This window comes from Acomys minous (assembly GCF_964271855.1).
Source record: "Acomys minous genome assembly, chromosome: 16".
Taxonomy (NCBI): Eukaryota; Metazoa; Chordata; class Mammalia; order Rodentia; family Muridae; genus Acomys; species Acomys minous.
Window position 1 is genome coordinate 84,469,551 of NC_140498.1, and position 13,184 is coordinate 84,482,734.

Here is a 13,184-nt window from a genome sequence, read left to right on the forward strand (position 1 = left end):
TAGATGATTCTCTTGATGTGAACCACTGCATGTAGATCTTCCCATGTGTTTTGTGGGACACACCTTGAGTCATCAATTTGTGTAGCTAAAGCATTTACCCAAAAACCATCTCCCTGGTCCCACTTTGGTTATGTCAACCATCGTTCTGCCATCTTTCCTGTCATGAAAGGATATGAGGTAGAGAGGAAGGATGCTGTGAAGCTCCACGGCGTCAGTTTCCGGGGAATTGTACTGACCTTTTGGCAGGGTCAGTGATTTGGGAGCATTTCAGGCTGTCTTGGTGGCTGGGCATGTTAAAGGTCATTAGCAACCCAGGGAGTCCGGGGATGTCAGGGCTCAAGCACACGGACTGAGCCCCAGTCTATGGAACCCAGGAAAAGATGGGGCATGATGGCCCACATCTGTGATGGCCCACGTCATCTGTGATGGCCCACATCTCATGGGCCAGGCAGCTGAGCTGAATCAGGGAGCCCCAGCTGCAGGGAGAGACCCCGTCTCAAAAACAAGTAAGGGTCCAGCACAGTCAAGGCTACACAGAGAAACCCTGGCTCAAAAAAACCAAACCAAACCAAAACAAAAAAAAACAGATAAAGTAGAGGGCCAATGAAATGACTCAGAGTAGGAGCAAGCAGGGGACACGAGTTCCGTACTTGGAAGCCACACTAAAAAGGCCAGACACAGTGCTATGTGTGTCTTGGTCCAGCGCTTTGACATCGGGGAAGGCTGGGTGCGGTGGTACATGCCTGTGATCCCAGCACTGTGGGAAGCAGAGGCAGGCGGATCGCTGTGAGTTTGAGGCCAGCCTGGTTCACAAAGCAAGTCTAGGACAGCCAGAGCTACATAGAAAAACCCTGTCTCGAAAAACCAAACAAAGCCGGCGGTCGTAGCGCACGCCTTTAATCCCAGCACTCGGGAGGCAGAGGTAGGTGAATCACTATGAGTTCAAGACCAGCCTGGTCTACGAAGCAAGTCCAGGACAGCCAAGGCTAACATGGAGAAACCGTCTGGGGTGCTTGGAGTCACATTTAGAACGTCACGGTGCTAAGTTTAGAACGAGTTGCCTTTTTTTCTTTTTTCTTAAGATTTATTTATTTATTATTATGTATACAGTGCTATGCCTGCATGTACTCCTGCAAGCCAGAAGAGGGCACCATATCACATTACAGATGGTTGTGAGCCACCATATGGTTGCTGGGAATTGAACTCAGGACCTCTGGAAGAGCAGTCAGTGCTCTTAACCGCTGAGCCATCTCTCCAGCCCTTCTTTTACTTATTTTTTAATAACAGGAAGCTGATTTCCCTTCTCTGACTAGGATTTCTTCTATTCTGGACATTTCCTAGAGAGGAAGTCATGTGTATGTGGCTTTTAGTGCCCGCTTTTTTTTCTCTTTAGTAGCCCGTTTTCAGGCTATTTCAAGATGTAAGAGAGTAGACGCTTCCTGCATTTCCTCACGCATGTATTGAGATATACCTGGCTAGCCAACAAGATACCTAGCTCAGCGGTAAAGGTCCCTGTTGCCACGCTCCACCAACTGCTCCTCATGCCCAACCCAACGCCTGCAGGATGTTTTTTGCTAATATATACATATTGGTCTTTCGAGACAGGGTTTCTCTGGAAAAAAAAAATTTTTTTAACTCTTCAATAGAGAACTGGAGTTTCCCTCCCCTGCCATGCAAATTCGATAGCTGGAAAGCTCGATTTTGTAAAAAGTTGTGAGGGTTTTTTTTGGGGGGAGGGGGGTTGTTTTTAAACCCTCTTTCCATGACCACTCTGGAAAGTCCGCCCCCGTCTCCATGGAAACCAGGCTTCTCACGCGCCCGTCACCAAGGGCGGAGCTACGGGAGGCTCCTCCCCCTCGGGCTACCAGGCCTCCGGTGCGTGGTTCCCCCACTTCCACCCTGCTTTGCTTTCCAGTCCTCCTTTTCGGTGTCCCGCAACAAATGGAGCACGGCTGTGCTGCAGCGCGCGATTAGGTGCTTCCCTCGACTCGACGCATTTCCCCGGAGCTACCCAGACTGCGCACGGCGTGGACTCGGCCCAGAGAAAAGTTTCCTTGACCCCAGAACCTGTGGACGCGTAGGTGACAGCAGCCCCGAGGGTCGCCCAAGTCGGAAGCACCATGGAGGAGCCCCCTGTGCGGGAGGAGGAGGACGGAGAGGATGAAGAGGGCGCCCTCGCCAAGAGCCCCCTGCAGCTGACCACCGACGACGTGTACGACATCTCCTACGTGGTGGGCCGCGAGCTGATGGCCCTGGGCAGCGACCCCCGAGTCACCAGGCTGCAATTCAAGATCGTGCGTGTGATGGAGATGCTGGAGGCGCTGGTGACCGAGGGCAGCCTGGCGGTCGAGGAACTGAGGATGGAGAGAGACAACCTCAGGCTGGAGGTGGAGGGGCTGCGGAGAGCCAGTGCGTCAGGAGCCCAGGTGAGGGGACCTCAGTCTGGAAGTTTTCCCCGCAGTCGACGTTTAATGAGTACCAACGAAGTGTCCCGCTCTGCACGTCCGTAGCCTACTGCTTCGTTTTCGAATTTAGTTTCTTTCTTTTTTTAAAAAATGTAACCTTTATTTTTGTGTGTCTGGGCGTTTTCTCTTTAGATATGTCTGCGCCACATGTACGTAGCGTCCCTGGAGGGCAGTAGAAGGCATTGGGCCCCCACCCCCGTAGTTTTATAGTTGGTTGTCATGTGAGTGCTGGGAATCGAACTCAAGCCCTCGACAAGAGCAGCCAGTGCACTTAACCTACTATATCCTGCCCTGGTTTTCTTTTCTTTTCACACCAGGGTTTCTCTGTGTAGCATTGGCTGTCCTAGAACTCACTCTCTAGACCAGGTTAGCCTCGAACTCACAAAGATCCCTTTGTCGCTGCCTCCCAAGTGCTGGGATTAAAAGCGTGCACCATCACTGTACAGTTTACTTTATTTTTTAAAAAAAAGTATTTACTTATGCATATTATTAATGTGAGCGTGTGTGCCTGTGTGTGTGTGTGTGTGCGCGTGCGCGTGCGTGTGTGTCAAAGGATAAGTTTGTAAGGTGATTTTCTCCTTGCACCATGCCAGCTCTGAGGATGGAACTCATTGCCTCAAGCGTGTTGGCAAGCACCTTTAACTTATGAGCCATCTCTCTAATCCCTCCCATTGCATCTTGGACTTTTACCTCCAGCAATGGCTTCAAGTGTTAGCATATTTCAGAACCACTTTATTTTTTTCTTTTTCTTTTTCTTCCTCTCTCTCTCTCTCTCTCTCTCTCTCTCTCTTTGTGTGTGTGTGTGTGTTTCTCTGTGTAACAGCCCTGGAACTCTCTTTGTAGACCAGGCTGGCCTCGAACTCACAGACATGCACCTGCCTCCCAAGTGCTGGGATTAAAGACTGGGAGTTCGAGGCCAGCCTGGTCTACAAAGTGAGTCCAGGCCAGCCAAGGCTACACAGAGACACCTCGTCTCAAAAAACAACAAAGGGACAGCATCAAAGCCCAGAATTGCTAGAGTAAGTGGGGTCTGAGCAGGGGGCCGAGAAGCTGCTGTTGTGTCAGTGGTTTGGGGTGGCCGTGCTGGGCGGTGGCGGGCCTGAAGATGCTCAAGCAAGCGCCGTACTCAGTCACGTACCCCACTCCTTCCTTTATTATTTTTGGTTGGTTCTTTCTTTTCTTTTTCTTTCATAGCGGGACCTCACTAAGTAGATTTCATTGGCCTAGAACTTTCCATGTAGTGCAGACTAGCCTCAAACTCGGAGACATCCTCCTACCGAAGCACCCCAGGGTGCTGAGATTACAAGCATAAGCCACTCTGCCCAGTTTAAACAAAACAAAAATTCTGAGAAAGGACTTCCTGTAACTACACACACACAAACACACACAAAAGCACACAAGCCCACACACGTGCACTTGCTCTCGAGGTACACAGGCATCATGCATTTCCGGGTCTAAGTTTCTGAGTTGTGTGTGTGTGTGTGTGTGTTTTGGTTTTGGTTTTTTGAGACAGGGTCTCGCTGTGTAACCTTGGTTGTTCTGGACTTGCTTTGTAGACCAGACTGGCCTCGAACTCACAGTGATCCACCTGCCTCTGCTTCCCTAGTGCTGGGCTTAAAGGCGTGTGCCACCATGCCCGGCCCAACTTTCTGAGTTTTGAATCCATTTTTTGGCAAAGCTGAGGGTGGACTCCAGGGTGTTGTCATTCTGAACAGCTGCTGGCTTGCTGAGCTGCACCCCGCAACACCTCTTTTATTTCACGTACTGCTTTCTTATTTTGTATCATTTATAGCAAGGTCTCACTCTGTAGCTCAGGCTGGCTTTGAACTCCTTCTGCCTTGGTCTTTGTGAGTGTCGGAATTAAGGATGTGACAGTGACAACTGTACCTGCAGAGGCACAGTACTTCCATAGCCATGTTAGGTAGCCTGGCCTTGGAGGTTCAAGGAAAGTTTAACTACTTGGGCTGCCTGGGTGTTTGGTACGCGTGGGTCTTCAGGCTCGGGGAAATAGAGGAAGCTGCTCTGTGGCCTGGGAACGGTGGTTTCCCGCACTGGGTCACGGACACCAGATGAGGTGGCAGATTTTCTTCCTTTACTACAGTCTTAAAGCATGGGGGGAGGGGGGAGCCGGATGTGGTGACACAGACATGGCTGTCGTATCATCTTGGGAGGCTAAGGCAAGACCCTAGACAGTTTGAGGCAGCCTGGGCTATATGGCAAGACTCTGCCTCCTCAAAGAAACGAAGAAGGAAAGGAAAAGCATAAAACAGAAGAATAGAGTTCACCGAGGACACGTTTTATTAAAATATTGTGTTCTTTAAAAAAGTAGGTTGTGGGCTAGAGAGATGGCTCAGAGGTTAAGAGCACTGGCTGCTCTTCCAGACGTCATGAGTTCAATTCCCAGCAACCACGTGGTACCTTAAAATCATCTATAATACTTTAATCCCAGCACTCAGGGAGGCAGAGGCAGGCGGATCTCTGTGAGGTCAAGGACAGCCTGGTCTACAAAGAAAGTCCAGGACAGTCAAGGCTACACAGAGAAACCCTGTCTCAAAAAACAAAAAAATCTACAATGTGATCTAATGTACTCTCCTGGTATGCAGACATACATGCAGGCAGAATACTGTAGGTATAATACATTTTTGTTTTGTTTTTGGAGACAAGGTTTCTCTGTCTAGCCTTCTAGTCTCAGGAAAGCCAAAAAATAGATAGGTAGGTAGGTAGGTAGAGGGAGAGGGAGGAAAGGAGGGAGGGAAGGAGGGAGGGAGGGAGGCTGTGTTCTTTGGAAATGACTTTTTGATGATTTTCAAATTATTTTTACTTGTAGTCAAATCCATGTAACATGAAAGTTATTTTCCATCTTCACTTTATTTATTTATTTTTGAAGCAAAGCATCACTGCGTAGACCAGCGTGGTCTCGAACTCACAGAACTCCTGACTGCCTCTGCCTCTCACAGTGCCAGTTTTTTGTTTTGTTCGTTGTTTTGTTTTAAGTGCTATTTATTTATTATGTCCTGCCTGCATGTGTGCCTGCAAGCCAGAAGAGGACACCAAGATCTCATTATAGATGGTTGTGAGCCATCATGTGGTTGCTGGGAACTGAACTCAGGACCTTTGGAAGAGTAGGCAGTGCTCTGAACCTCTGAGCCAGCTCTCCAGCCCCAGAGTGCCAGTTTTATTTGTTTACTTAAAAATAATGTTTTAAATTTATTCATTTTCCATTCTGTGTATGGATGCTTTGTGTGTGTGTGTGTGTGTGTGTGTGTGTGTGTGTGTGTGTGTGTATACACCATGTGCGTGCCTATTAGATCTCCTGGAACTGGGGTAATTTATGGTTGTGAGCCACCACATGGGTGGCAGGACCCTAACCAGGGTCTCCTGCAAGAGCAACCAGTTGTCTCATTGTATTGCCTAGGCTGGCCTCACGTCTCAGCCTCCTGGGTAGCTGGTACCAGACAGGCACCACTGTGCCCATCTTACTTTCTGTCTCTGTGCGTTGCTATTGGAGGGAGTTCATGTGATGAAGCTCTTTTCCTTTTGTGTGTGTGTGTGGGGCTATTTTGAGACAGGGTTTCCCTGTGTAGCCCTGGCTGTCCTGGAACTCACTCTGTAGACCACCAGGCTGGCCTCAAACTCAGAGAGATCGGCCTGCCTCTGCCTCCCTAGTGCTGGGATTATAGGCGCGCACCACCAACACACGGCTTCTTTTCTTTGTTTGTGACAGGCTCTCATGTAGCCCAGGCTGCTCTTGGAGACCTAGTATGTAGCTAAGGCTGGCCTCGAACTCGTGATACTTCCCAAGCGCTGGCATGGCATGTATGGGCCAGCACACTTAGCCTCATATGATGAGCACTTGAGTATTTCTCTCGCCCGCTCACTCCTCTCTTCTTCTCTTCCCCTGTCTGCAAGTTTAAAATGATATGAAGGTGCGTGCCTTAAAGAAAACAACCGCCCCCCACCCCACCTTCACCCCACTACTCTGCCCAACCTACCTCTCTCCTAAGTCTCCTCCCTGGAGAGCTTTTGAATGATCCTTTCCTTCCATCCACTCACGGAGCAACATGTGGCCGTGTTTTCCCTTTGATTTGCAGGCATGTGACCGCCGCGCTAGTTGCTAGGCTTCTCCTTGACTTCCCTGAGATGTGGCAGATAGTCGGACTTAACCAGAAAGAGACCAGCCTCTCAGAACATGGTGCTGCCTGTCAGTTGTGCCCAGCAAGCAGTCAGGCGGAGGCGGAGGCAGGGGGATTATTAGAAATGTGGGACCAGCCAGAGAAGTATATACTGAGCTCTGCGTCTTAAAAGACCAAAAGCAAGCCAGGTGTGGTGGTGCCTTCACCTTTAATCCCATCACTGGGGAGGTGGAGGCAAGGGGATCGCTGTGAGTTCAAGGCCAGCCTGGCTTACAAAGTGACTCTAGGACAGGCAGGGCTGTTACACAGAGAAAACTTTTCTCTAAAAGTCTAGGAAAAATAAATAAATAAATAGATAGATAGATAAGAGACCCATATCCAACCAGCCAAATATACAAATAGAACAAAAAGATCAAAAACTGTCAGACATGGTAGCACAGCCTTTAATCCCATTTAATTCCAGCACTAGGGAGGCTGAGGCAGGGGGATCTCGGTGAGTTTGAGGACAGCCTGGTCTACAGAGTGAGTTCCAGGACAGCCAAGGATATGTAACCTGTCTCAAAAACAAACAGCGCTTTCCCCTAAAGAAAACTGGGAGCTGGGCGCGGTGGCGCACGCCTTTAATCCCAGCACTGGGGCGGCAGAGGCAGGTGGATCAATGTGAGTTTGAGGCCAGACTGGTCTACAAAGTAAGTCCAGGACAGCCAAGGTTAACACAGAGAGACCTTGTCTCGAAAAACCAAAAAAAAAAAAAAAAAAAAATGGGATTTATATCCTCTAGGTAGGGCTAGTGGTTTTCCTAGCACACTGTTCTCCTAATGCCCCACCCCCATTTTGTTTTTTTGGTTTTTTGAGTGGTTTTTGTTTTTGTTTTTTTTGAGGCAGGGTCTCTTTGTGGCAGTCCTGGAACTCCCTATATAGACCAGGCTGGCCTTGAAACTCACAGAGATCCGCCTGCCTCTGCCCTCTGAGTGCTGGGATTAAAGGCTTGTGTCATCACACCTGGCCTCATTTTTGTTTTATTCTCTGGATTCAGGCTGGGTAAAACATTTCCCTAGTGCCTTTCAGCCACCCAAGTGACTCAGACAGCCAAGATAACACAAAGAAACCCTGTCTGGAAAAACAAAACAAAACAAAAGAATATGAGGAATGTCTTTGTTTTTCGGCGGACTTGTTATCAGTGGTGGGGTTCCTGAACTGAGTGTCCTCCACTGAGGAACTCTGTACAGAAGCTTTCATCTCCCCCAGAGGCAAAGCAATGGAGCCAAGAGACTAAGAAGGCAGCCACAGTATGACTGTGTCCCATGGGAGTCACATGGATTTTCACATTACATAATACATTGTACCTTGTGACTGTTGTTCAGCATTTTCATGGGTGTTTTTTGGGTGCTGGGGAAAGACCTCCAGCATCACCCGCGTGAGGCAGGCATGCAGCACTCAATGTCTTCTTCCTTTTTAAAAAAAGACATTAATTATGATACATACTCTGTCTGCATGTACACCTGCATGCCAGAAGAGGACACCAGATCACATTATAGATGGTTGTGAGCCACCATATAGTTGCTGGGAATTGAACTCAGGACCTCTGGAGTAGCAGTCAGTGCTCTTAACCTCTTAGCCATCTCACCAGCCACGTGCTCTGGTTTTTTTGTTTGTTTGTTTCTTCTTCTTCTTCTTCTTCTTCTTCTTCTTCTTCTTCTTCTTCTTCTTCTTCTTCTTCTTCTTCTTCTTCCTCCTCCTCCTCCTCCTCCTCCTCCTCCTCCTCCTCCTCTTCCTTTTCCCCTTCTCCTCCTTTCTCCTTTCTCCTTTCTTCTTTTTCTTTCTTTTCCCAGACAGGGTTTCTCTGTGTAGTCCTTGGCTGTCCTGGACTCACTTTATAGACCAGGCTGGCCTCGAACTCACAGCTATCCCTTACCTCTGCCTTCCAAGGGCTGGGATCACAGGCTTGAGCTACTGTGTCCAGCCCATACTCTGGTTTTCATCGATGCATTTGTCCGTTCTTGTTATCTGTCATTCTACAGAAGGACTGACTATTCAAGGCCTTCTCAGTCTGAGCAGTCATAGGACTTTCAAGCCTTCATGTTATTCATCTCCATCCCTGAGTTAATGTAATGTGCTCCTTGGTCATCCTTCCTCTGCTCCACTGGTGGCATCAGCTGCTCTGAGGAGCCCTGGGTCCCCCCCCACAGGCATTGGCACTACTTTATCAAACCTCAAAGGGTCCCTGGGAGCTACAGACCCAACCTTTCCCTTCAGGGACTGGTGTGGCCCAGTGTGGTGACTGACCCTCTTGGCATATTGTCTTTCAGGTGAACTTGGGACCAGACAAAATGGTAGTGGATCTGACAGACCCCAACCGACCCCGCTTCACTCTGCAGGAGCTGCGGGACGTGCTGCAGGAGCGCAACAAGCTCAAGGCGCAGCTCCTGCTGGTGCAGGAGGAACTGCAGTGCTACAGGAGGTAGGCTCCCCTGCGGGCGGCCCAAGATGCTCAGCGCGTAACATGCTGCCTCCTGTGCTCACTCACCTAGTTTCCTGAACACCCACTATGTGCCAGGCACTAAGTGCACAGCTGCACAACACTCACAGTGTGGGCTCTTAGCGGGAAAGGTCTTTGACGGTCTAGTGGGAAGACCTGTCTAGCCAGCCTGGCGGTGGGCATTCAATCCCAGCACTCGGGAGGCAGAGGTAGGTGGATCTCTGTGAGTTCGAGGCCAGCCTGATCTACCGAGTGAGTTCCAGGACAGCCAGGGCTACACAGAGAAACCCTGTCTTGGGAGAAGTGGAGGAGGAAGTGTGTCATGTGCCTGTAATCCTGGCCCTCTAGAAGAGGCAGGAGGATCATAAATTCAGAGACAAGCCTGTACTTGTTGTATTGTAAGACCCCGACTCAAAACAACAGTGTCAAACTTGATAGAACTCACTTTTAATACCAGCAGTCAAGGGGCAGAGGCAGACCTATCTCTATAAGGTACAGATTGTGAAGTCTTGTCTCAAAACACAACAACAAATACCTTATTTTATTTACTTTTGGTGTCCAGGATGGAAAAGAGATTTGCATTAAATCTATTTATTTGCCCCTCTTCTCCCGTTTTTTCTCCAGTGGTCTCCTTCCACCTACAGAAACTCCAGGAGGAAGAAGGGAGAAGGATGCTGTAGTTACCGTGGGCAACGGTGAGAAGGAGGAGAGGACCATCATGAAGAAGCTGTGAGTCACCTGGATGCCCCATCACTGCTAGACCCTGACCACAAGATGGCTGTGGGTTGAGGGGAAGCTGACCAGCCCTGGGATGAGGAGGCTCTCCTCTCTCTCCTGGAATGTGGCTGCAGCCAATTGGAATGTTTTATGCCACTTAGTTATACCTGTGACCAATGCTGAGGGAAGTCTGAACATTGGACACAGCCTGGCAAGGTGTGGGAAAGAGTCTGCTCACTGGATGAGAAATCTCTCTGACCATGTTACTTTGTATCATTACAATTTTTCATAGGTTAAACTCTCCAGGGTCTTGCCTAGCCAGGGTCCAAAAATAGTAAATGGAATAGTACAAATATTGTGAGTTTTCAGCCGGGTGTGGTAATACACACCTTTAATCCCAGCACTTGAGAGGTACAGGCAGGTGCATCTCTGTGAGTTTGAGGCCAACCTGGTCTATAAGAGAGTTCCAGGGCAGTCAGTGTCCATGACATAGGGAAACCCTGTCTTGAAAAACCAGAAAAAGAGCTGGGCGGTGGTGGCGCACGCCTTTAATCCCAGCACTTGGGAGGCAGAGCCAGGCGGATGGCTGTGAGTTCGAGGCCAGCTCGGTCTACAAAGTGAGTCCAGGACAGCCAAGGCTACACAGAGAAACCTTGTCTCAAAAAACAAAAAACAGCAAAAAAGAAAAGAAAATCAGAAAAAGAAAAAGGTGAGTTTTCAACTGCCTGCTGTTGTAAGCGGTGTGATGCAATGTTTTGCCTCCCACCATGTCTAGTCTGGGATATGACTCACCGGGTTGTCTTTTCGTGGCCAGCTTCTGTCCAGTCATCACTTGGTAGCCATCTTGGTGACAAATACAGCAAGGTCTGTCTTCTAGTGACCCTCGTGGTAACAGTGACTCTGAGGTCGGGTACTGGCTACTTGCTATGCTGAAGAGATACTATCTCTAAGGAACTTGGCTTAAATAAAAAGGAGGAGAGCTGGGCCTGGAGAGATGGCTGGGCAGTTAAGAGCACTCGCTGCTCGTCTGTTCTGAGGGCTTCCGTTGCCGGCATGAGATACCTGCACAAAAGCAAATTAGGGCCGGGCGTGGTGACACACGCCTTTAATCCCAGCACTCGGGAGGCAGAGGCGGGAGGTTCACTGTGAGTTCAAGGCCAGCCTGGTCTACAAAGCGAGTCCAGGACAGCCAAGGCTACACAGAGAAACCCTGTCTTGAAAAACCAAAAAAAAAAGCAAATTAGGGAAAGAAGGGTTTTTGTTTGTTTGTTTGTTTTGTTTTGTTTTGTTTTTTTACTGCCACTTGTACCGCACAGTTTATCATCAAAAGCAGTTAGGGCAGTGTTGTGTGACAAAACTTTTCCTGGGGCAACGCAAGATATACGCCTGCTTAGTCCAGGTAGGGAACTCGCAGCCGACCAAAGTACGATACCACCAAAGTCCAACTTAGTGAACCATGAGGTCTTTTTTGTTTTGTTTTGTTTTTAGTTTTCTGAGACAGGGTGTCCTTGTGTAGCCTTGGGACTAAAGCATGTGCCACCATGTCCTGCTGAACAGTGAGCTTTGTTGTTGTTGTTGTTTGTTTGTTTGTGTGTTTGGTTTTGGTTTTTCGAGACAGGATTTCTCTGTGTAGCCAAGGCTGGCCTGGAACTCACAGCAATCCATCTGCCCCTGCCTCCTGAGTGCTGAGAGTAAAGGCCTGTGCCACCAAACCTGACATCCCAGCCTTCTTTTTGTTTTGCATTGAAAACATTTATTTTTCTTTTGGAAAACAGACTCTCACTAAAAGTTGCCCAGACTGGCCTTGAACTCCTGATCCTCCTGCCTCTACCGCCCAAGGGCTGAGATTACAGATGAAGGTCACTACCACTACTCCCAGCTTCGGGTCCCACGTGTGGACAGCACATGGGGCTCTAAGCTCGAGAGTATCATGAGGTTCCCAGTGAGCTCTGATGTCTGCTCTCTGGTATTTCTCTGTCTAAATGAAACCTCTAGAAGGCAGAAACCACTGTTTTCTTTCAGCCTCCCCTTTGGAAATTCTGAGAAAATTCACTGGTATTTGAGCCAAATATGGCAAAAGAAAAAAATGTCTGTGGCCACGAGGCTGCAGATTTACATTAGGTAAGCTCATTAAACCAGTGGAAGGAAGGAAAGAGGGGACAGGTGGCTTTCTGAGTAAGTAGGTCAGGCTAAGGATTTTTGTCTTTGCCAGGGAAGGGCTCTGTGCCCTGTGTGAACGGACCAGGACAGCAGAGGACACGAGTACTCATCACTATGGCTTTGGTTGTCGTCTGGCGTGTTTTCCAAGACAAGGTTTCTATGTGTAGCCTTGGCTGTCCTGGACTCACTTTGTAGACCAGGCTGGCCTCGAACTCACAGTGATCCACCTGCCTCTGCCTCCCGAGTACTGGGATTAACTTTATTTGGTTGTTTATGGTGCTCACGCCCCAGGAGATGTGTGGAATTCAGACAGTAAATTACAGTAGATTGTCTCTTTCCACCACGTGGGTCCCAGGGACCAAGCCCAGGTTGTCAGGTTGGGGCAAGTGCCTTCACCCACTGTAACATCCCACGGGGCCGCTGAATGGAACCTGAGGCCACAGCCTGCAAGACTGTCTTTTCCCATGCTCTCTCCTTCTTTCCCCTCACCCAGGTTCTTCTTCCGGTCAGGGAAGCACACCTAGATTGAAGGCCACCGCTAAGGTGCTGACCGTCTGACTTGATAATTGCCAAGATGCCTTCTGAAACCATCCTTCTGTGCCATGTATGTACTTTGGGCCCGCTCACTCATTTACCCCTCAGAGCAGTCACAGGAAGATGTTCACACAGCTCACCTGCTCCCTGGGGTCAGAAACTGGACAGCCACCAAGCTTTCGTCAGGGCAGGCAGAGCGAGGGAAGAGAGCATGGCCGTATCCTGCCTCTACACACGGACCGAGGCCTCTGGCCTGCAGCCTGCTCAATGATAATCCAGTCATTAACGTGTGGCAGGGGGAAAAAATGGAATTGACTTCACTGATATTTGGTGAATACTTGATTTTTCTCATACAACTTTACATGATTTTTGTATTAAAGCAGAATGACCTTTATCATTTCCATTACTGTTTCAGAGTGGTCTCTTTCTCTTTTTGTTTTTTTGAGACAGGGTTTCTCTGTGTAGCCTTGGCTGTCTTGGACTCGTTTTGTAGACCAGGCTGGCCTCGCACTCACAGCAATCCGCCTGCCTCTGCCTCCCGAGTGCTGGGGTTAAAGGCACCACCGAGTGGTTTCCTTGAGTCACAGTGGTGCACATGCTTGCATACTGAACCACTGAACCCCAGTGAGGGGTCAGCCAGGGAGGCTGAATCTCTGCAGACTGAAGGCCATGCCACGATCTGACTCAAAGGGGACT

At 49.1% G+C, this 13,184-nt stretch overlaps 1 protein-coding gene across 1 annotated transcript; it reads left to right on the plus strand.

Annotated features, from left to right (window-relative positions):
* The first annotated feature begins 1,835 nt into the window (after nucleotides 1–1,835).
* RILPL2 (Rab interacting lysosomal protein like 2) lies at nucleotides 1,836–12,891 on the plus strand. The gene is made up of 4 exons (XM_084762058.1): nucleotides 1,836–2,426; nucleotides 8,908–9,059; nucleotides 9,702–9,806; nucleotides 12,448–12,891. The coding sequence occupies exons 1-4, from the start codon at nucleotides 2,121–2,123 to the stop codon at nucleotides 12,476–12,478; spliced, it is 594 nt and encodes a 197-aa protein (XP_084618184.1). The 5' UTR covers nucleotides 1,836–2,120; the 3' UTR covers nucleotides 12,479–12,891.
* The last annotated feature ends 293 nt before the right edge of the window (nucleotides 12,892–13,184 follow it).

Excerpts from the sequence above, each read along its gene's own strand:
- RILPL2 (XM_084762058.1), top strand. The coding sequence starts at position 2,121 with ATGGAGGAGCCCCCTGTGCGGGAGGAGGAGGACGGAGAGGATGAAGAG. Across the intron at positions 2,427-8,907 it reads CCAGTGCGTCAGGAGCCCAG|GTGAACTTGGGACCAGACAA; the intron begins GTGAGGGGACCT and ends ATTGTCTTTCAG. Across the intron at positions 9,060-9,701 it reads GAACTGCAGTGCTACAGGAG|TGGTCTCCTTCCACCTACAG; the intron begins GTAGGCTCCCCT and ends TTTTTTCTCCAG.